This window comes from Coffea arabica, chromosome 10e (genome assembly GCF_036785885.1).
Source record: "Coffea arabica cultivar ET-39 chromosome 10e, Coffea Arabica ET-39 HiFi, whole genome shotgun sequence".
Lineage (NCBI taxonomy): Eukaryota > Viridiplantae > Streptophyta > Magnoliopsida > Gentianales > Rubiaceae > Coffea > Coffea arabica.
The window spans coordinates 7,074,540-7,099,293 of record NC_092328.1 but is presented as its reverse complement, the minus strand read 5'-3'; the positions used below and the strand labels follow the sequence as shown (position 1 = coordinate 7,099,293).

General features: G+C 33.8%; 2 protein-coding genes and 2 long non-coding RNA genes across 4 annotated transcripts; 2 read left to right on the top strand and 2 right to left on the bottom strand.

Annotated features, from left to right (window-relative positions):
- The first annotated feature begins 571 nt into the window (after positions 1 to 571).
- On the top strand, positions 572 to 2,399 carry LOC140014952 (uncharacterized). Its single transcript, XR_011821706.1, has 2 exons — positions 572 to 1,448; positions 2,209 to 2,399. It is a non-coding gene; the product is annotated as an uncharacterized lncRNA (long non-coding RNA).
- Positions 2,400 to 11,721: 9,322 nt separating this feature from the next.
- LOC113711140 (ergosterol biosynthetic protein 28) lies at positions 11,722 to 14,881 on the top strand. The gene is made up of 3 exons (XM_027234313.2): positions 11,722 to 11,977; positions 13,211 to 13,417; positions 14,465 to 14,881. Exons 1-3 carry the CDS (start codon positions 11,863 to 11,865, stop codon positions 14,530 to 14,532), a joined length of 390 nt encoding a protein of 129 aa, XP_027090114.1. The 5' UTR covers positions 11,722 to 11,862; the 3' UTR covers positions 14,533 to 14,881.
- A 1,059-nt stretch (positions 14,882 to 15,940) lies between these two features.
- Positions 15,941 to 18,392, bottom strand: LOC113711082 (uncharacterized). The gene is made up of 2 exons (XR_011822180.1): positions 18,058 to 18,392; positions 15,941 to 17,306 (listed from the first exon to the last, which is right to left on the bottom strand). It is a non-coding gene; the product is annotated as an uncharacterized lncRNA (long non-coding RNA).
- A 4,077-nt stretch (positions 18,393 to 22,469) lies between these two features.
- On the bottom strand, positions 22,470 to 23,857 carry LOC113713007 (EPIDERMAL PATTERNING FACTOR-like protein 2). The gene is made up of 3 exons (XM_027236695.2): positions 23,360 to 23,857; positions 23,208 to 23,254; positions 22,470 to 22,963 (listed from the first exon to the last, which is right to left on the bottom strand). Exons 1-3 carry the CDS (start codon positions 23,466 to 23,468, stop codon positions 22,706 to 22,708), a joined length of 414 nt encoding a protein of 137 aa, XP_027092496.1. The 5' UTR covers positions 23,469 to 23,857; the 3' UTR covers positions 22,470 to 22,705.
- Between the last annotated feature and the right edge of the window lie 897 nt (positions 23,858 to 24,754).

Below are 24,754 nucleotides of genomic sequence, written 5' to 3'. Positions count from 1 at the left end.
ACTATCAAAGTGTGACGGGGAAGTAAAGAGTAGAGGGTGTTGGTATAATAAATGAAGCTTAGCAGTTTCTATTTATTTATTTACTTACTAGTTTATTGGAGTCAGTTTTGTAACTGTTTTCATATTTACTAATTGGTATTTTAGTAGGTAATTACTTATATGATCATTTTTTAATCTCCAAGTATTGTTGGCTTAGGGTATGAGAGACGTGGGCTATTTTTATTATAGCTTGACTTTTTTTGTATTGTTTGAGATATTAATGATAGTGTGAGTTATTTACCCTTTTTCTCTCTTACATATACACTTTGCGTGATGATTTTAATTCCTCAATGCTATAACTTTGGGGAGTCAATATTATTAAAACCTTAATTTTAGGTTTTACATATGGTAATTTAGATTTTTTTTTATAGAGAATCGACCCTTTTTGGTTCATACACTCATCGTCATATGATGCAAGCACATCAAATAGAAAAACTTTAATATATTATTTTCTTTTTTTTTTTGGCTTCCAACAGTGTATAAATTAACTAAGCCATCTCATGTCAGCCTAAAAAAACTTCATTATGTGCCCTTCTTTTTCAATTTAGATATGTTCCACATGCATTAGATGGAAGAGAATGGGGAGGGGATGGGTTGAATGGTAAGATAGAAAAGATTGTAAATAAAAGATTCTGAATTTAAAACCTTTCACTCAAAAAAAAAAAGAAAGAGAATAACTAAAAGGAAGAGAATACCTAAATGCTTAGTGAGGAGGAAAAACCCTTTGACGACACGTGTCAGTGCTGAGATGTCTTGCTCGGGCGATTCCCAAACATAAGTGGAGCAACAAACATCCCAATTTGGGGCTCGCGTGATAAGGGCAGAGCTTGAATTTGATGAGGACTCTACCTCTAGTAATCTAAGAGATTCATACTCTCGAACGAGATAACTACTATGGGGTAAGAGGATAAATTTAATGCCTTCATAGCTTATTGGATAAGCTTAGAGCTGTTAAACGAACCGAACTGTTCGTTAGCTCAATTCATTTCAATTCGTTTGTGTTCGTTAAAGGCTCGTTCGAAACCTTAAACGAACCGAGTTCGAACGAAATTTTTTGTTTATTTAATAATCGAGCGAACACGAACATGTTCGCGAATTTTTACGAACGTTCGCGAACATGGATATAATTATCATTTGACAAATTTAGGGTTACTCATAAGAAATTCTAAGACTTTCCTCTTTCCAACCTCACTTTTGTTTTCATTCCCCGTTGGCCGCTGCTGTTCTAGGCTTTCTAGTTCCTATCGTCCAAAGTCCAAATTGAAACCGTTCATTTCCCGTTGGCTGCTGCTGATAAGCTATCTCCGATCACATAAGCTGCTAAGAGAGACTGGAGTTCAAGTTGCCCCAATCAACTTCTTTGGTGGCTGGCTGACTTCGGAGATCACGTGCCTCCTTCCTTTGATTCGGTATGATTTTTGACAGATCTATGAATTTGTGTTTCTCAATCTAGAATTTTTTGAATTCATTAGATTGAATTTGATTGCAAGCTTGAAGGCATCTGACTTCTTGTTACTTTAAGCTTATAATCAGCTAGCTTCTGAATATTTTGAGGTTGGAAATCACAAGAAGTTTGGAGTGAATATTGGGAAAAATGGAAAGGAAAATATTTGCAGTAGTTTCCATTTTCTTTTTTTTGTTTCTCTCCCCCAAAAAATTGTTTACTGCAAGGCAACCCAGAAAACAAAGAAAACAGAGGAATGAACCAACAAAAAATTCAACAAAATCTTCATCCTGACTTCTTGTTATCTGACCCTGGCCCAACAACCAACAACCAATAACAAGTGAAGAATCGAAAAATCTTCATACTAACTTCTTGTTCTCGGATGAAGAATCGAAACAAAATCTGGAAAAGTAGACCCAGCAACCAATAAACAAGTGAAGAAGAAACAGGGGAGTAAAGTTAGTAGCATACCTAGGAGTATTTATACGAATCACAAGCTTTTGATATTCATCTAAATAAGAAGGCCACTCCATAATTTCTTTCTCAGTAACCCTTCAAAGATTTGTCTACAAAATCTACTTTCTCTCTCTACAAAATCTGTTCAATATTTAAGCCTTCAAATGCAATTAAAGGTAATATATCATATATGTTATGTTTCTTTATTTCTACAATTTTTATAAATTCACCATTCTTACTTAATTCTAATTCATTTTTTCCTTTGGTAGGAATCATCAATTGTTGATGACTTCAAGACATATGAAGAAGTTATACTTCCAGATTGAAAGGATGTAGCTCATTGTACTCATTTTAATTTCTAAAGCTTGGTGGACAAATTACTTTGTTTTATTGGTTATTTTTATGTTAATGTTGATTATGTAGTTAATGAATAATGAAATTTAGTTATTTAGTATTTTAATTATTTTTTAGGATGATTAATGATTTGTGTTACATATTTAAGGTCTAGAATAATCTGGATTCGAACTATTTGAACGTGTTCGCGAACGGCTCGTTTATGTTAAATGAGCCGAATACGAACACGAACTCGAACGCGAACTTTTCTTAATGAGGTGAACACGAACACATGTTTGAAGTTCGAAAATTAACGAACGAACACGAACATTGTTCGAACAGTTTAACGAATAGAGCTCAAACATGAGATACTCGATTCGATTCGGTTCGTTTACAGCTCTAGATAAGTCCTATAAATTATAGAGGATTGAGCGATGGAAAGGTACACAACTGAATATATTTAACTCGTTTGAAACCCTTAAACTCTTGACTGACTTGAGCGTCAGAGTCACTACGAGGAGTTAGTACCGTGGTTCGGTTCTCTTGCAAGCCAGCCCGCTCTTTCTTAGTCGTATCACCCTATTTAGATCGCACTCGTCGATCTTAGCTTTGTATATGTGATCCACTAATAATTAGACATGTACCAAATTAATACGCAGAGGAACATTTTGTTAAGGTCCGTAAACAACATGATGTAAATCATCTTCAATCAAATTGAGCTGAGTTTGCCCTAAGCTTGCAGGGAAGTCTATACTTCCAACGTTATCGGGCAACCAACTTTCATAATCCCAATCTGTTTAGCATATCTAGTAGCTAGAAACGTGCCTCGTTTTGTCTATTCCTTAATTCTTTAATTAAGACTTGTTTGATTGTCACTTACACTAGAGCCTTCATCTCTTATTTCAAGAACGATTTGCATATCTTTTGATACTATACATTTATGTAAGCAAAAAGAATCTATGAATACATATAAAAACTAATGTGAATACCCGTGCTATGCACGTACTAATATTATTAAAAAAAATAAAAATAAAATGGTGAATTAAAAAGGTTAAAAAATTGTACCAACACGATTAAAATATAGTATCTGTCTAACAATAGTTTGAAATATGATAGAATGTGTATATTATTCAAAATTTACATTTTTTCGGAAGATAGATCCTGAAAAATAATAAAAATTTATATTAGAAAATGAATGATATATGAATAAAAATGAATGTAATTAAGTGTTGTTAAAATGAAATACTTAAAAAAATTATGCATTCGATTTGATAATTTTGTATGAATGTGCGAACATTCTTCACATCAATCAACTTTTAGAACGAAAGCTAAAATTGGTGATTTAATTAATTCTTTTAAATTTTGTGGAATGCGTATTACAAATGAAAATGCATGATCTTTGCATGAATTGATTCATTGGTTGAACAACCTATCACCATTGTCCTGAGAATTAAGTACGTGCGAAATTCAAAATTACTGTATTTTTTTTACATAATTTATAAATAGCATTATAAAAAATAAACATATATCAAGAAATTCTACCTTTTTTGTAATTCTCTGAGATAAGAAGCATCACAACTAAATACGAATCATGCATGTCTGTCATGTAGATTAAGATGCATGTTATCACTGGAATATCTGATTTGTATGTTAATATTGTACCTGTTTGACAAATAAAATGTTATATACAATACAGAAAAATTTGTTGAAGTTAAAGGTACATGAAATTAATTACCTAACAATAGTATCGACCACGTTATTACAATGCATACACACTGTTTTTGAAAAATGACCTTCACATAGTTGTTCATAATTTTTGTATAACTCATAGAACATGTTTTCTATGTTAATACTCTGAATGTAAGTAAGTATTCGAAAATATTTAACCTAGTAAGAATGAAAGAAGGTATAAGTTATGATTATAAATTTAAAAAATTTATGCAGTAATTAAATTAAATAGAATACGTTTACCGTATGCATGATTGTATATTCGGATATCCATATTCTCTTTGAATTTGCTATCAACAATACTTGTGATGTTATAAAATTACTTGACCTCAATCACGTAAATGACTTTTGAGCACATGTATCTTTTTCAAACCTATAATTTTTGAAACACATGTTGATAAGAGTATGAAACAACATTAAAAATTTAATGCAGTGTTACTGATGGAACTCACCAACTGCGCAAGTATCGAGCAAAATTTAAATTGTGATTGATATACAATTTGCCTGGTCCAATTGTACAAAGTGATGGTCCTATATAGTATGGTTATATTCGCTAAAAAACTATTCAAATTATATAGAATATAAGTAAAAACATTTGATTTACCTCTGAAATTTTGTACACAAATACCACATGCTAGTAAAATATTATTTTTTGTAGCAGACTAATATTATAGGATTTGTAGTATATTCAATAACTTCATACTCAAATCACTGATGAGGCAAAGTTTGCCTAAATAAATTTTACAGTGTCCTAACTCTTTGCAAAAGAAAAAAGACGCTAAATAGTGCTAATTGACATCGTAAGTTACGGCAACGTGCCAGTGGCATTTAGGCCTAGTTTTTTTTTTTTGGCTAAAACCTAGTCTTAATTGGTTCTGCTATTTTTGATCATGTCGTATGCCTCCGAATTAAAATTGTATTAAGATAACATGTGAATAAGTATTTGTCTTTAATTAAATAGTAAAAAGAATTTAAAATATAAACAACAAACTATAAACGGTTTATGAAATAGATTATGAAAAAAGTTTTAAATTTTAAATTTGACTGGTGATGGGGTTGGTTATAATCCACTACTTTTTATGTATTAAAATAAATACAAAAATCTATAACTCACTACTTGTTCTGTTCTTGAAATTTTTTTTAGAATTAAATATAGTAAGCCTTTCAACTTTAAATTTAGCTGCGCTTTGCTCTCTCAATTTTACATTTAATTGTACATTTGTGATTTTTTTGAAATGTGATTGTAATTGGCAAAACTCATTTGTAGGGATGGTTATAGGGTTAGTGTGGTGACAAATCTTTCTTAATTATAAAAATATAACATTGTATTAAAATAGCATGCGAATGAGTATCTATATCTATATATATTGCAGAAAGAATTTTTAGCAGAGACCCTCTCAATGGCTTTCAAATTTCTCATTCTTTTTTCTAAATTTTTGTATTTATTTTAATACATAAAAAGTAGTAGGTTAAAACCGACCTTATCACCAATCAAATTTAAAATTTAAAATATTCTCACTACCTATTTCATAAACCGTTTATAGTTTGTTATTTATACTTGAAATCCTTGTTACTCCTTAATTAAAGACAAATACTCATTCGTATGCTATGTTAATACAATGTTACATTTTTATAATTAAAAAATATTTGTCATCACACTAACCCTATAACCACCCCTACAAATGAAATTTGTAAATTATAATCACGTTTCAAAAAAATCACAAATGTGCAACTAAATGTAAAATTGAGGGGGTAAAGTGCAGCTAAATGTAAAGTTAAGGGACTTACTATATTTAACCCAAAAAAATCTAAAAAACGGAACAAGTAGTGGGATCTAGATTTTTGTATTTATTTTAATACATAAAAAGTAATGGGTTATAATCAATTCTATCACCAGTCAAATTTAAAATTTAAAACTTTTTCATAATTTATTTCATAAATCGTTTATAGTTTGTTATTTATACTTTAAATCATTTGTACTCCTTAATTAAAGATAAATGCTCTTTCACATGCTATTTTAATACAATTTTAATTCAAAACCATACAACATGATCAAGAAACAGCAGAACCAATTAGAACTAGATTTTGACCCCCAAAAAAAAATTAGGCATAGATGCCACTGACACGTTGCCATAACTTGCGATGCCAATTAGGACTATTTAGTGTGTTTTTTTTTTCATTTTTGCAAGGAGTTAAGATACTGTAAAACTTATTTAGGCAAATTTTGTCTCATCGGTGATTTGAGTATCAAGTTATTCAACATAATACAAATCCTATAATATCAGTCTTCTACAAAAAATAATATTTTACTTGCATACGAAATTTCAGAGGTAAATCAAATGTTTTTACTTATACTCTATATAATTTGAATAGTTTTTTAGCGAATATGACCATATTATGTAAGACCATCACTTTGTACAATTGGAGTTAGCAAATTATATATTAATCACAATTTAGATTTTGCTCGATACCTGCGCAGTTGGTGAGTTTCATCAGTAATACTACATCAAACTTTTAATGTTATTTCATACTCTTATTAACATGTATTTCAAAAAATTGTAAGTTTGAAAATGATACATGTACTCGAAAGTTAGTTACGTGGTTGAGATCAAGCAATTTTATAAAATCACAGGCATTGTTGATAGCAAATTCAAAAAGAATACGGATATTCGAATATACAATCATGCATACAGTAAATTTATTCTATTTAATATAATTACTGTACAAATTTTTTAAATTTATAATCATAACCTATATTTTCTTTTATTCTTATTAGGTTAAATATTTTCGAATACTTGCTTACATTTAGAACATTAACATATAAAATATTTTCTATGAGCTATGCAAAAATTGTGGATAATTATATGAAAGTCATTTTTAAAAAATAGTGTGTATGTATTGTAATGACGTGGTCAATACTGTTGTTAGATAATTAATTTCATGTACCTTTAATTTTAACAAATTTTTTTGTATTGTATATGACATTTTATTTGTCAAATAGGTACAATGTTAACATACAAATAAAAGATTCCAGTGGTAACATGCACCTTAATCTACAAGACAGACATGCACGATTCGTATTTGGCTGTGATGTTTCTTATCTTAGAGAATTACAAAGGAAGGTAGAATTTCTTGATATATGTTCATTTTTTATAATGCTATTTATAAATTATGTAAAAAAAATACACTAATTTTGAATTTTGCACGTACTTAATTCTCAGGACAATGGTGATAGATTGTTCAACCAACGAATTAATTCATGCAAAGATCATGCATTTTCATTTGTGGTACACATTCCACAAAATTCAACAGAATTAATTAAATCACCAATTTTACCTTTCGTACAAAAAGTTGATTGGTGTGAAGAATGTTCGCACCTTCGTGTAAGATTATCAAATCGAATGCATAATATTTGTAAGTATTTCATTTTAACAACATTTAATTACATTTATTGTTATTCATATATTATTCATTTTCTAATATAATTTCTATTATTTTTTCAGGATCTATCTTTCGAAAAAAGATAATTTTTGAATAATATACACATTCTATCATATGTCAAACTATTGTTAGACAGATATTATATTTTAATTGTGTTGGTGCAATTTTTTAACCTTTTTTAATTGACCCTTTTATTTTTATTTTTTCAATAATATCAGCACCGTACATAGCACGGGTATTCACACTAGTTTGTCTTTAATTAAGGAGTAAAAAGAATTTAAAGTATAAATAACAAACTATAAGTGATAACATGAAGTAAATAGTGTGAATGTTTTAAATTTTAAATTTGATTGGTGATAGGGTTGGTTATAACCCACTACATTTTATGTATTAAAATAAACACAAAAATCTAGAAAAAAAAATGAAAAGTTTGAAAGCCATTGAGAGGATCTCTGTTAGAAACCCCTTCTGCAATACATATAAACTAGTGGGAATACTCGTGCTACGCACGGTGTTGACATTATTGAAAAAAATGAAAATGAAAGGGTGGACAAATAAAGGTGAAAAAATTGTACCAATAAAATAAAAATGTAATATCTGTCTAACAATAGATTGAAATATGATAGAATGTGTATATCATTCAAGAACTGTCTTTTTTTGAAAGATGTATCCTGAAAAGGAAGCCGCTGGACTAATTTTATAGGCATGAACTAATGGACACATAAAAAAATTGAAGTGTGTGTCATCTCCCTCTTGCCAGACAATTCTAAGTCTTGATTTCGTCTGAGATAATTTAATAACAGTAATTCGTTTAAATTATGCTCTGGTTTATAGTAAATTCAAATGGTTATTTGCAGAGTAGTTTATTGAGAATTATTTATTTGTCTTTTTTTATTTTCTGATGGAGTATTCTGAATTAACTCTAGGCCGTTTTAGCATTATTTGTGGCAAGGCGAACCTCAGGAGTTGTTGTCAACATTGGTTTTAACCAAACATATGTTGTTCCAAGTAAGCTAGGCAAACTAAGTCAACTCGGCATGGAATATGGTCTAATCTGTTCAACTGATAAAGAAAACAACCGTACAACTCAGAAATGGGGCAGGAACGGTTGTCAGTGACAACCATTCTTGAAGGTTCACAGCCACGATATGGCCTCAAAAATTTATGCGGCTCAGATTACAGCATGTAACTCGATTTTCACGCTATGTGTAGAGCCCACAAAAAGTGTTATAAAATTACGTCGTGTGCAAAGTAAGTTACATCGTGTGCAATGGAAGTTACGCGCAGTGAAAAATGAATACAACCGGCACAAACGGTTGCACCGTTTGTGCCCCTTGTCCGTACAACTCATATCCAAAGCATATAAAAGAGCAGTAAATCTTACAGTACTAAAAGTGCACCAACAAAGTACATGATCAAAAGTAAGACGATGAAAACGCTAAATATTTCGAACATTTATTTTATTTTAGTCTTCATCCGTTTTAGAATTAACTCATTCTTCTAACCATGAAAGCTCTAAAACGTAAGAAAACAAAAATAAGCAGAGTGGTGAAGTGCATGGATCTTATGATCAAGGAATAAAAAATTTGGACGGTGAGATCGAATTAAAACTAATTCAATCAATATTATGAACATATTACAGTATTGAGAATAATCGAAAATAATAAAAAATACCATAGCGTAGCACGGGTATGCATGGGTTTCCCTACATAAATATATTTTGGTACACGGGCATTTCCATTGTATTTTCAAATATTATTCCCACAAACAATGTTATTGGGTCTTGCTTCTATTCCAGACTCAATGAGGTTCCCTGAACCCACTATGTTCTTGTGTGCAAGCATCCAATAGAGATTCCATGTAGAAGACTTACCAAAATGAAGTATGATTAACATCTAAAAGTATTAAGAAGCATGGGTCTCTCTATACGCAAATGGAAACACATAAATATTGACCTATCAGAACTCATATTCCCTACTACACGAAGGTATAGGATGACTTCATCCTAAGTGGCAGGACTCGAAATAACACATTGCAAATTTAAGTTTTAGAAATATGCTTTAACAATAGACATCAAAGTGGAGTAGCATCTTTGCAAAGGAATAGAGGCTTATCAAAATTGTGTTATGTTTGTCCTTATAAGTTATAACATGCATCATTAAATGTCAAATCATGTCCATGGAATCACTACGTGACAAAAAGGTTTTAATCAACTGAGAAGAATAAAAATACAAAAAATAAAAAATAAAGTAACCGCCATGATGAAATGAAGAAGGCCTGGTGGGATAGAAATCTTGGATGCGTCAAACATATCATAGAGTAACATGCATTAAGTTGGCAAGAGAGAGAAACTCTTTTATGTCACTGTTTTCATTAGCACACGAAAACTAAAAATGCATGTAAATGATAACACCTAGATTTTATCATTTAAGCAACACTACTATGGATTTTTGCACATTAATATCATGAATGCATTTTCAGGTGCATCAAAAGGTTAATAGATGGAAAGAAGCGATTCCTCTTCCTTGCATGCAAGTCATATCCTTGTGTTCAGATTTAGCCAAATTAATATCTAGTGATAGGAGGACATAAAATAACAAAAGGAAAAAAAAATTCGTACCTGAGAGAAAGAGAGAGAGAAAGAGAAAAGAAAAGAGAATGGATGTATCTTTCAAAACGTGAATATTCTTGCATGGCTGGACTCCCACATAGAAAAAGAAGAAAAGATGTCTGTAATGCAGGTTATCCAATGTATGTCACCGCTATTAGAAATCTAAGACACTACTATTGACAAAGTCATCAGTCGACCATATCAATTGGCCTAAAGAGAAACAGAACGCAACTGTTCACATGGCCTCTTTAAAGCATTGATTATGTATGCAATTAAAACCATCCGCCAGCCCCCAAAATAAAAGGTTAAAAAAAACAAAGTAAAAGGCCAAATCACCTCAAAAGAAAAGCAAAACATGACAAAAAGGAGGGGCAGAGGGGACCGACCTGGAAAATTAAGCCGGCAAGAATATATTTCCAGTTCTCTGCAAAAAGGTTGATTTCCGTTGATGTCTCTACACATAATCTTTTCCATAACTGCTCACAAAAAAAAAATAAAATCAATAGATAACCGAAAACAAAGAAAAACGACGGAGTTGAAATGAGGATGCTATGTTTGGAGGAGTTTTAATTGAGGTGAAATTCTTAATGGGAGGACTCTTAATTGGAGTGAGAAACGTGGGAGGAAACGTGAGAGGATGATTAGAGGATGGTAGATAGTGGGAAAGTTTTAAATTTTAAATTTGACTGGTGATAGAGTTAGTTATAACCCACTACTTTTTATGTATTAGAGGATTTGTAGGAGTGGTTGTAGAATGAGTTAAGAGATAGTGGGAATATTTTAAATTTAAATTTGATTGATGATAATGTTGGTTATAACCCACTACTTTTATGTATTAAAATAAATACAAAAATCTAGAAAAAAAAATGAGAAGTTTAGAAACCATTGAGAGGGTTTCTGCTAAAAACCCCTTCTAGAATACATATAGATGATCTATCGTAGTATAAATAGAAAAGATAAAAAAAAATTTTTGTTCCATTCTATGTTTCCATTTTTTTCCCACTCTTTTATTTGTTAAATCTCACAACTCTAGTATTTTGTAAAGGAACATAGAATAAACTCTCACATTCATTAGTAATAATGGATACGTCAGAAATTATACCTATTGTCCTTTTTTGTTCCCTCCCATTTCTTTCCAACTATGGAAGTAAAGCTATTTTAAGTTTGGAAGCAATTTGGCCTTCTTCCTCGATTTAACTCGCAAAGGAGAGATAAATGATTACTGAATCTTTTCTCTTGCCCCCTATTCTCACTTCCCAAGCAAGGTGTCAAAAGTGACCATAATCAAAAATCAAATTCCAAATTCACACGTTGTGGTGAATGGCATCTGGTTGGGGATTATTAAATGGCATAACCTAATTCCAGTACCAAATTTATGAAAATAAAGTAAAACAAGCCCATTACTTGAATTTTGCAAACAAAAAATTTTTTTTTAATGAGGGTAAAAGGAAAGCAAGAAATTGATGTAAATTGAGACGGGCCAAGTCCCAAATGGATCCAATACCATATATATACACGCACACAAATATTGTCTCAAAAGTGGACTTCAAGCCCACTTTGACAAGGCCTACCAAAAAATAACTGATAAAAGTCAACAACTTTAATTCCAGCAAAGAAAAGCAAATCTAGATTCTAGCCTACGAAGTAACTTTAGAAAAAGAAGCAGCCGTAGTACTACTGCTTTACACTAACTCAGTCCTCACACACACGAGCGTAGCCACAGACCCAGGGCAGCAGCGGCCAGAAACGGGAAAAGGAAAAGAGGGAAACAAAATTAAAAGAAGAAGAAAAAAAAAGGAGGAAAGAGAAGATGAAACTACTGGGATGGTGGTTAATGTTAGTGGGTTCACTTCGGTTGGCATCGGTATGGTTCGGATTCGTGGATATTTGGGCTCTACGCCTCGCCGTTTTCTCTCAGACAACCAGTTAAGCAAATAGCATAGCGCCACTCTTGTTCTTTACTTACTTTGTCATTTACACATTTCACAAGAGATCCCACTTGTGATTCCCATTTATTGGGATCGTGCAAACTGTAGTGTACATTTTGGTCAGCATGATTTCGTGAATCATATAATACTAGTGCTTGAATTTACGTACAAATTCAGCTCCTTCTTGGGATTGTGATGTGATTTCGTTTTGGGAAATTAAAGAACCCGTGACAGTAGTATATTTTTCCTTGAGATCCCAAAACAGTCAAATCCCTTCAGTTACGCCTTGTGTAGGGAGTGAATGTTTCCTCCGTGCTAAAAGCTTCTTGATTCTGTACTGGGATTTCTTTTCCTTCATTTGCTTTTGCTGATTTACCGGGATTTTGTTTCCCCTCGTAATGGAATAGGACTACTACTTGCTGGAAGAATTATGTTGTATCAGCGGCTTTCATTCAAAGGATTGATCTTCACTGGAAAATTATATTTTGAACGTTTTTCTGGGCTTCACTAATTTCCCTATGCAGTGAAATTGTGTGAACCAAATTGGTTTTTGTGCGTCTATTTCTTAGTTCATGATCCGTCTTAGTCTAATCCTAGAGGGACAAATGATTGATTTACTTTAAGATAGTGGATGAATGGATGGTATTGTGACGATTGGTTTTAACCATAAGATGTCTGATGTTGACGAAATTAAAATGCTAGAGAGTTTTTGTAATACTTAAAAAAGGGCTATTGAGATAGAGCATGGAGTGGTGCCAGAAACTTAATTGAGTCATGGACGATGGACTTAATTATTTGATTTGAAAGAATGCCAATGCTTTTGTTCAATGTCACGTAGTCTAAGAAGAATACAATCACTTCCTTGAGTACAACAATTCAGTTTTGGTAGGACAACAGAATTTGAGCTCTGACTGCAACATTTGGCAACTTTGTATGGGTTTCAATATGGAATGCAGGTCTGAACAAAGAAAAAGGCTTTTTGTAAATGGTCTGCTGTCACTGTAAACTTATATGCTTAAGCATTAGGTTAGCAGTCTACTAGAAATTCTCTAGGAGATGGACCTGTTAACCAGCAAATTGAAATGTTTTTATATTCACATGCTTTTCTTGATGTGATTGGTAATATGCTATATTTCGAAAGATTTATATGAAAATGTGTACTTTTGTGAGTGGTTTGAAGTTAGAGCATCTTCCTAATTAAAATGTAAAATGTCTTGTATTCTTCTGTAGTGACTGAAGTTCATGGAAGGACATTTGGGATTTGGACACTATTGACTTGCACCCTGTGCATTCTTTGTGCATTTAACCTTGACAATAAGCCTTTGTATTTGGCAACATTCTTATCCTTCATCTATGCCTTTGGTCATTTCTTGACCGAGTACCTGATATATCATACCATGGCCATTGGGAACCTTACAACTGTTGGCATCTTTGCAGGTACTTCTGGCTATACAATGCTCGTCTGAAATATCATCAATTTCTGCTTGATCTTCTATGCAATTGCTATTTTGCTTGAAATATTCTGCAATCTTGGTATTTTTGCTTCTTCAATAACTTTAAATCGTGTAAATTTTTTTTTTGAATCTTTTTAGTTTCCCCTAGGAGGCCATAATTTTGAAGTTTGAGAAGATTGAAATAGGTTATTTTCGGGATTCTATAACTTCTTCTGAATGTTTATACTCCATTATCTGTGAACAATGGTAACCAGAGAAATTATTGAATGAAATTACTTGAGGTCCTTCGCTCCATTTTCACCATCTCGATAAAAATTTGCCTTTTGTTTGACATGTTGAGATTTAAGTCGGATTCCGCTTCATTAATCCTCTATTCCACAGAAGAAGATTTGAAGAATGTTCTGCCTGTCCTATCCCTCAAAGGAATGAGCAACAGATTCATTTCTCATTATACCGCTAACTATTTGTTCAAAATACCATATTTTGTCACCACTACATTTTGTTTTCAATGTATTTTGTATGTGACCTGAAACTGAGCAGAATGGAACAAGAAATTAAGCTTGTGTCTGCCTTGGATGTGGAATAGCGCTTCCCATAATTGTAACTGAATGTTGTGTATCCTCATTCTTGTTTCGGAAACTCATATAAAACATCTTTGCTTGCCTATTTAATTCTGCTGGTCTGACAAGTATTGGTAGGATGAGCTGGCTGCTGCTGCTCAAGTGACTTATTTCTGCTGTTCCAGCATGAATGACGATTTCTATAAAAAAGGAAAATGATGTAACAAGAAATGATAATGCCAAGCATAGGCCTAATAGAGATTCAGATTCTTTCTGAGGCTATTTGAAACACATTTTCTGTGAGCATTATGTGATAACTTCTTCGTGCAGGATGGTTTCATTTCTTGAAATAGTTACAGTTGATCATTTTTCCAATCAGCATGCTAGTATTTCAATTGCTTGTCAAGTTGATTCACCTGATGTACTTGTAGCGCTAGTTTTCTCAAACTGAAGTTGTTCTGTTATTACAGGCACATCCATAATATGGATGCTATTGCAATGGAATGCACATCAGCCGGTGAAGACTAAGAATAAGTAGGGCTGTAAAGCATCAGAAGCTATTATTCTGCACATGAAGCAGATGAGTTCAAGTTAGTTGCTCTGTGCTTTATCTTAGTTGCTGAAGGAAATTCGTCATGGCTATGGCTGGGTAAACTAGCTTTGATGGTTCAGCTCTCAAAGAACCTTTGATATTGGGTGTTTCTTGGCATTAAGCTTTCAATCTCATCATCTTTTTGCACCCCTTCTTTGGATAACCTTGTTGGCGTTAATTATTCTTTCTGTACTTTTTTTTCTGATATCTTGCTACAATTGGGGGCCCTATTGTTCTTTAGTCAAACATTGATGGGCGTTAATCAAGTAGGGAATCATGATTTGTGTTGGTGGTAGTTGATGAATTTGCAGCTTATGAACTCTGTAGATCTCCAATGCCTTCATCATGATTTCATCTCACAAGTCTACCATCAAGTCTGGATCAGATTCTTGGGCTTGGGCTTGTGCCGAAGTGTATTATTTTGAAGCCCAAGGACACTCCCGGCAGCAGGGTAATAAATATGTTTAAGGGGATAAACTAATCAAAGATCATGATTTTATGCTGCATGAATGTATGGAATATAACCAGGACAGGACGTTGCAATCCTTTTAGACTAATATAAAAGGATTATAATGATGATCCACTTTAAATTAGCAAGCAATCCTATCTAGAGATGTTTCATTTCTTAAACTGTACATTCAGCCGCTCAAAATTGTTGACAAAGTTAAAAACGTCAAATCTGCTCTTGGGCGTGAAATCAGGAAAATGTCGTCGTTCCATGGATTACCTTTTCATGCATTATTGATGGCGTAGTGAATATATATATTTTTTATACTAACAAGTTTGGATACATATCACGTGTATAATTTGAATTTATGTTACGTGATATAATCTAAATTTGTTTGTGTAATATATATACACACACTAACGATGTATAAAAAAGTTATCCTAATTTGATTGATACCAAAAATCTACAAAAGTTTGATATCGAAAATCCATGGAAATTTTCTTGTCTTGTGTGGAGGTGTGTATGCTCGTGCAGTTGAGTCTAATTTTACACATTACAGAACCGTCCATTGAGCACAAATTAAAATTTGTAAAACCCCCCAGCTTTATAACTCTTTGTTGAAAATTTTCATGCCACTCGTTTTTGGGCAGCCTTCTGTATCGGAGGCCATTTTGGTTTTAGTTTTTTTTTTTTTTTTTAATCTTTATTGTGATTATCACTATTTTTACTAAAAGGAGGAGAAGAAGAAGAAGAAGGTAGTTGTCCCTGGTAATGGTATATCACATTCTATATATTCAAAAGTGATCTGCCATCTTCTTTTCTCCTGATCCACAAATTCTTTTTTATATTTTCTGTGGTTTATCCGGTAGGATGAGCCACCTGAAATCAAGACACTTTCTGTCGAGATGACAAATAAGCAAACACAATTTGAAGTCTAAAGAAGACAATTTCATGTCGTTTCAAGGACACAAGGACGCTTTATGTTGGTAACTTGGAATATGAAGTTGAGCTCTGCTACTTTATTCTTCTCTGAGAACCTCAATTCTAATATTTACTATCTCAAGCCGCCTTCTCTACATTATACAACACCAATGCACTTTTAATAACAAGAAGGTAATCCTAAATATTCAGTAGTGATCCAACTGTAAGATTCCCAAACACCACAGCTCAAAGCCACAAGAGGGTTCAAGAAGTATCTACGCTGAATCTTACCTCCATTTAGGTGCAGGGCTCTGGAGTCTGGAGTATTATGATATCTTCTCGTGGAAAGTTCTAAAAGAGATGGTATTATAACACGGTGGACTGGTTGGCAATTGCAAGTTGAAAGAGAGGACAGCGTATCTTCTGGTGCAGTCAGATCTTTTCCCATTCCCACTTGTGTTTTATGATGTATCCCTCCTGTTTCTGCTGATATATTAACTGATGAACAGCTGTAAGGATAAATGGATTCTGGATTCCTTCCATTGGCATGTTGTTTGTCAGCAAGTGCAACTTTCACATAGCTCTTTATTCCAAACTTTATATCAGAGCCCGGATCTTGTTGTTGCAATATTTTTCCAGCTAATTATTGATTCTTCCAAATTTTTTTCGTACCTAACTTCTTCCTCTACTAAAGCTACTGTTTCTTTTTTTGATGTTGAACCTCAAAAGATACCTGCATTTGGAACCATTTGATGTTTCTGCTTTATTCTCTAATCAAGCTTTCAAGCATAATCACTTCATTCCAAGATATATAGGTATACTATAATTCCGTTTACATGCAACCTTTTAGTCACTTCCAAGACTAGCCTATTCCTCCTTGTCATCTTCATCAATCAAATCCTCTAATTGCTCATGCTCTCCTTCTTCAATCTTCTCCTGGCTGGTAACACCCATGTCACCGTTTCCACCTGCAATCTCATCTTCCTCATTCCCCTGGAGCTTGTTTTCTTCATCCTCAAATTCGAGCTCATCATCCTGATTTCTCCGAAACTCTGCAGCTAGTTCGTCTAGTCTAGGATTAAGATTCTTCCTCCCCATCTTCAATAATGGATACCCTATTTTCCCTTCTTCAGCTGCAACTTCGGCGCTCTCCACCAAAGCTACCTTCCTGGTATTGAATTGCTTGGCTTGATAAAGCAACCAAATGCATATGGCAAGCAGTAAACATATCTGAAGAGCTAGCTTCAATTTGGACCCTTTCACTCTTTGGTTTCTACTAGATGATTGCTTCAACATTATCAACTTAATACTTCCACCTTAACCTAGAACATTTGATTTGCCGGAGTTTCCCCTGTATCACCACCCAAATATACTACATCCAGTTAGTGGAAATGTGTCAAGAAAACATATAGACTATAATCAGAAACTGGCATACAATTATTATTATTATTATTATTTTTTTGACGATATCTAAGTAGTACGGAATTCATAAAAGTATTGTAAAACATCAAAGAAACTCCCCCGCCCCCCTTTTTCTTTGGGTACAAGCACATTCTTCTCAACTAATTGATGCACATCACAAGCAGGGAAGAGGTTGGAGAAAAATTTGTCAATTGCAATGTAAACCTTAGCTGGAAACTTAATTTGACATAGATAGCCACCAACCAGACCTCAGTCAAATTCAGTGCTTGCTGCAGAATCCGGGGGGTGGTTAAATACCAATCACAACAACTAACTATCGATTCATGCATTTATGCAGTAATGCTACCAGAGAAACAAGGTCCATTGAAATCCTCTTCAAAACAAAAATGAATGCAACTGGCAAGGAACAAAAAAGCACACAACTTACACAAACTTCATTGGAGAGATAGAGAAACTAATTGACCAGATCAACAAAGATTTACATTCCTAGCCAGGCAACAATCTTATAAAGTTCTTGATAAGCAGATTCCGGAGATGCCGCCCTACCTCAAGAAGGATTGCTTCAAAGAACTCCAACCATCCCAAAAAAACAGCAACTAGCCACTAAGGGTTCCATATATAACAAAGCAAGATTACGATAAACTACTGTAAACCAAATAAACTGCTACGAAAGAACATACCAGTAAAGCAACTAGGCTGTTGCACTTGCAGGCGAGTGAGAATGCGTGTGGAAAATAATACTACTAATGATACTTTTAATTAAGTTGCAGTCACATGTGTTGGATTCAGAATATCATGAATTTATGAGATATTTTGGTAAGGAGTTAATAAGGTGATGGAGGACGGATGTGTCGGTGACGTTTTTATTGCTATCATTATTTATGGTGGCCAAGGTAAAAAACAAATATACTAACCACCTAGTTTTGGTCATTCAATGACCACCAAAAAAGGTATTTACGCTTTAGGTGAAACGTTATAACCCCATCTATCCATCCAGATACTTACTAATTCCCATTCAAAAAACTCTATGATTTAGAGGCAGATGTATATACCTGTTAGTCTTTTTTTTTTTTTTTTTTTTTTATAAAAAAATATAGATTAAATTATAAAAATATTATCATTACGAAAAAAAAAAAATCTTTCAGATTTGATCGAATTTGTATACATGCTAGCTTCTCTCTATAGAATAAGAGATAAGAGTCCGGCTTGGACGAGGGGCCTGGACGGTTGTCAGAAACAACCGTCCCAGGCCGTGACAACCGTCTCAGGCAGTTCACGGCCTGGATGAGACCTCAAAAATTTGTGCGGTCCAAATCACGTCTTGTAACTTGATTTTCACGTTGTGTGGAACCCACAAAAATGTTGTTCTAGTATTATTCATTGTTATTCTATTGTTACACTTTGTACAGATGATGTTATATCATGTATAAATGATGTTACACCTTCGGAGCGATTGTTCTCCAGCCCTGCGTCCGCCTTGTTATGGTTCCGACACAAAAAAGGTACAATACAAGTTTGCTAGCAGTAGCAGGAAGACAAAACCAATGCAGCTCAGCTTTATCCATCCGTGTCGATCATAGAGCACCTACAGTAATCAACGATAGAGAAAGCTCTCAATAAATGTACGTGGAAAAATGGCTTCTTTCCATTTGGCCATTAGCGCATCTTGTAACAAACCGCCCAACAAAATGCTTAAGCCGTGGGGTTTATGATTAGGCATTGGGAATCGTAGGATTCTGCTTTACCGACTCACCACCAGTTGCACACACACACACACACACTTATAGTATAGTTTAGCAAATTAAATTAGGCTGTCTTTTGCTATCCAGCCCCAAGTGTTGTACTAGTACCAATATTTTGTTGTCGAGTTCATTTCAGTTATTGTCCCGAGCAATGCGTAGCGACCAAGGTGAGTGACTAGTGACCATATTTTTTTGGTTTAGTGAGTGCTTGGATGGGATGGATTGGTTTGATATAATTTGTTGAACCATAAACATGCCTTACATTTACTTGAATTTAATGTAATTCGTAGTATGAGACTTTGAGGTGCCTTTTTTTTTTAATATATATATATATGATTTTTTTTTACCTTCCATCCTCTCTCTGGCGTCTTTCTTACCTCTAATTCGAATCCTAAATCTGATAGTGAGAAGAATTTTAAAAACCCTCTTCTTATCGTTAAACCAATTCCACTAGATCAACCTCGGTGGCTCTGAGAGACTTTGAGATGTCATTCATTGTAAAGGTGTATAAGTAGTATGGCTTTCTATGATTTTTTTTTCTCTTTTGGATATTTGGAGACCTTTTTTTTTTTAAAAAAAAAATCACTTCTCTAGAATCTTGTGGCAAAATGGTTGGTGAGGCGAATTGAGGGATTTATGAAGGATTTTATATCCTTCCAAATATGTTTATACATAGTGTTTGGATTACTTAGGAGATATTTTCAAGATCTTTCTTACCTCGGTGGCTCTATTCTTTCAACGAGATATTTTCAATTCAAAGTTAGCAATTTTATGTGCTTTAGAAGAAGGATGGTATCATGGTGCAAATGAAAATTTATTTTAAGACAAAGAAAGATCTCTTAGCCATTGCACTTTGGCTTTTTGCAATTTTTTTTTTTTTTGGGATTGGTTTGCCTTTCAAGTACATCTTCTTCTTCTTCTTCTTCTTCTCTCTCTCTCTCTCTGTACATTTTTTTCAAGTACGTAGTCACCCAAAGTGCAAATTGAATCAGGCTGGAACTATCCATAACGGAGTCCAAATCGGAGCAACCCACTTTTGAATCCTGGGCTGACTAATGTTGCCCAATGAGTTGAAATTTGGGCCCATCTTTCCTTAACCATCTATTGTTCTCTTTCAGTCCAATCCAATTCAATATTTATATTTCTTCAAACCTGTGTCACGACCCTTTCACAAATTTTTCTTTTTTTTTTTTAAGTTTCACTGCCTCGCTTTTGAGAAGGATAACTGGAAAATTAGCAACTTCTATAGTGATAATGGGGTCGATTGTCTACTTTTTTTATCTTCCCATATTCTCTCCTCAGTCATGAATCATTTATATGAGAAGAACTGTACAGGCGCAGCTGTGAGCTTCCCTGACGGGGGCCCAAGAAGTTGGTAGCTGGATCAGGATTCAACTAAAACCGGGCATTCATGAGTTGATTCGATCAAACCTTGAATTGAATTTGGTCAATATCGAACTCAAGTTAAGTTCGAGCGGATCAAGTCGAGTTAGAACTTGAAGTTAAACAAAGAAAAATTCAATTCATTAACTCACGAGCCACTTGATTATATATATATATATATATATATTTTTTTTAATTTTAATAGTAAAGTTACATATATATTTATAATATTTTATTATTCATTAAGGAAAAATTACTATTTTATTCTTTTTTAAAAAATAATTTTTTATTTTTTTAAGCTCAAATATGCTCAAATTCAAACTCGACTTAACTCAAATTTGAAGTCGAATTCAAACTCAAACTTTATATTAAGTGTTCATTGATAATAGCTAAATTATCGAAATCACCATTAGTTTTAGTGCCAAACCTTAGTTAGGATCAAACTATCCTTAGAATTTATCGAGTCGATCTTGAGTATGAATATGGTCACAAAGTACAAAAGCAATTACATAGGTAACGATAATTAGTAACATTGATGCGTCAAAAATTGTATTAGGTGCCTAAATTCCCCCACTAATTAGGATCAATAGGATATAATACTTTATAGTACTGTTTTAGAAATACTACGAGTGTAACTAACTTTACTATCCTTTCATATACAAGGGTTGGATTATGCAGTAAGTAAGATGGAAGGAATTGTAACTAAGAGATATTATATTTAAATTCTCTCACTTACCTAACATATATATACATATAGCAATTGCGGAACTAGCTAAATGTTGTCCCTCCTATTCTTTTTTTTTTTTTTTTTGTATAAGTTGCAGGTGTCCATCTATTTTACTTTCAGTTTGCGACTAATTTTGTTCGAATCAAATATTTTGTTCGAATCAAATTAAACCCCTTATATAGGAGAAGTTCTCCCATTATTCTTTTCATTGTAATAGGTTTCGAACCAAGACATTGTCGAGGACGTAAATTCCTTCCACTTGCGCCAACATCCATTGGGGTGTCCCTTCTATCCACAAGCCAAACTGTGAAATTCACTCTTATAGTAATCATGTAGGGTGTCAAGAAAAACTGTAGTGATAGGAATAATATATCAAAGAAGGAAATGAGGCAGTAGCAGTAAGAGCAGCTAGCATCCAAGCAGACCCATAGATTTATCCATTCGAGGAGGCCTGCAGGAGAGGACTCAGAACTCAGGAGCTCTTTTTCTGAATTCTGATGCAAAAAATATTTATATATGAAAATCTTGTATGATACGAAAACAGGACTGCAAAACTGACATGGTCGATACTCTCACATCTCTATCGCATTAAAAATAGTACCAAATCTCCATTTCAATTCCAATATCCTCACATTCCCCTCCATTCTTGATTGTACTAATCATCTTGATTAAGATGTTAATAATATATATCAAACAAAACTCCCCTTCCCCACCCCCCCCCCACCACAAAAAAGAAAAAAAGAAATGCCCCTTCCTCAGAGTCCTATGCCTCGTTCTTTTCCTTTTACAGCTCCCAAAAAGTAGTTCCATTTGTACTGGGACAATGGCCCATTTGGCAATTATCCACTATTAATTACTTGGGGAATCATGATCAATTCTCTAATCATTAAGAATAATGATCTTGTCATGATGTTTAACGTTCACTTGAGACAAATATTTGAGAATCATCAACTTTTGATCACGCGTGAATTTGGATGATTCAACACGTGCATGTGGGATTCACAAATTGGTGATCATGCTTGAAGTTCAGGAATATGAATAGAAATTGCAAGGAAAAAGTGCATGTATGGTTGGATAAGGTAGCAATAGTTCTTGCCATTAATATTTAACAGATAAAAAGGAGATTAATGGCTCCTAAAACACTTGCAAAGCTATGTATACTAGTACTCCTGACTGTCTGGAGTTTGACAAGAATGTAACAACAAAGTGCATTTATGGTTGGATATGTAGGAAATAGATCTTGACATTAATAATTAAAAGATAAATGGACATTAATGAATCCTAAAACACTTACAAAACTAGATATACAAATTGATATAAGCTTGGGAACAATGCATATTAGAGGCCGGAACTAAATATTTTTGTCCAAGACTACATATATAGACAAGTGAAGAAACTTATTTTCTTCATACAAAAGGCTTGCCTTGTGGGTCCTTTTTTTTTTTTTTTTTTTGGTCTAATAATTGAAAAATACAATCAAGGATTGAAAATGAAGTTGCCACATTTACACTTCCAACACATAGGCTTATAGTTGGAGATATCATCACCTCTTGAATAAGCTATAGTAGGTGTTGCAAAGAACTGATTGCTCCTTATTTTTTGGTGCTTTAGACTGGGAACAATTGGAACTTGAACTGCTTCACAGTGCCCACAAGACATGCATCTTCTCTCACATCTTGGTGGCCTTGATCCTATCAAAGACCTCACCATGACAACCTTCTCTTCAACTCTCTTCTGCCACCACCATCCACAATTTTCGACAAACACAAGAAAATTGTCAGAATTGTTTAAGACCTTAATGATCACAAAAACAAACAACAAATTACTTTCCACTAATTAAGAATCCACTCTGGATTTTTTTGAATGAAAATTGGATATAGTTTTGTTCTCATTTTTAACAGTTTTAAGACGAGGGTTCGATTCTAAACGTTCATTTCACCCTTCTGCAGAACCAGTAAAAGAAGAAAAAGCTCAGTACCTGATTAGCTTCAAGGCTCTGAACCTGCAATTTAGGAGTTGCTCTGCCTATAAAGTGAATGATAGCAGAGACTTCAGTAATAAATTCACTTGAAAATACTAACGTTGAGAGGGTTTTAAAAGAATTGGAGAAATGTTAAAGTAGGAACTTACCTTCAGCAATGATTTTAAAAGGGTTCGATCTTGTAATCAGAAGAAAGAGCACAAAAGTGAGGAGATGTCGATTTCTATAGTGAAAAATGCGGCCACCTCCTGAACCCATTGAGCTAAAAAGGTGAAAAGAGTTGGGGAAAGAGGGAGAGAGCAAGTCGGGAAGTCAGAAAGATGGAATATATATTGAGGTAAAAGAAGAAAGATTGGTCAATCAGAAGTGACTGCATGGCATCGCTGCCACCTGCTCTCCATTACTCTCAAAAGCTTCTATGCAGTTTGCAACTTTGTACACACCAGTTTTCTACAACTAGCAGTCCTTTTCTTGACAAAATAATAATAGAATGTGGAGTGCAAAGTTTTACCAAATGGAAGAAAAATACTTGAGAGACAAAAGTGTTTTGAAAGGGAAAGATCTCGAACCTCTTTAAATGAGCCCGAGACTCAGAAGCTCTGAGACTCTGATCCAGAAGGGGAAAAAGACCCAATTTTTATTACTAGTCTTATGGGACCAGGGGGAGAGGGGCGAAAAAAAAATTTAAAAACTAAAAAAGGGAACTCCAAACAAAATTTAGGATAGAGAGACTGAAGGTGGGAGAGAATTCAGATTTCAGAATGAGATTACTAGTATTTGCCTATTTGGAATGATGTGCAGTGCTGCTGAAAGGAACAAGGGAAGGTAGTTTACCAATTATTTGCACGCAGCGCGCACACAACTAAAGCACTCATAGCCGGTATGTATGATACGTGACGATGGATAAAAGGGATTTGGCAAAAAGGACATTTGATATCAGACATGAGAACCACAAAGAATGTGGCTTTATGGGCTTTCCTTTTCCTTCATTTTCACTCATTTTGCCCCCTTCATTTATGCGTATATCGTAGGATCACTGTTTCGCTTGGCTATTGAGCAGCTCATTTATTATTAAATACTACTACTGCTTGTAGTAGATTTTGATTATTTAGAGGCCAATCAGCCATGCACGGTAAACTTCAATGGCGATCTCTAGCCTCTACTTTATGTATTTAACACGCAAAATTCTCTCGTCTTCTCCCCTCAGAACAGTATATCGAGTTTCCAAGAAAGATTATAGGTTAGGGCAGGTGGATACTACTATAGAGATGAGTCTTAGTAGATTTGATGTAGCTATGCATATAGCTAGCTTTGTGTCTGTGTCTCTGCAAGTAAACTATGATAATGATTCATGAATTTGATGAGAAAATTTTACCTCCGAATCCACGCAAACTCTTTTGTTTACGGGATCGTTATAGTGTAGGGTGATCCGATCTAGTGGTGGCATTGACGCCTATGGTCACATCACAGCCTCAAATCAATTTCTGTCTAGTCTTGTGATGAAAAAAAGGAAATGTGTAGTGGTGATCAAAAGTAGGAATGAT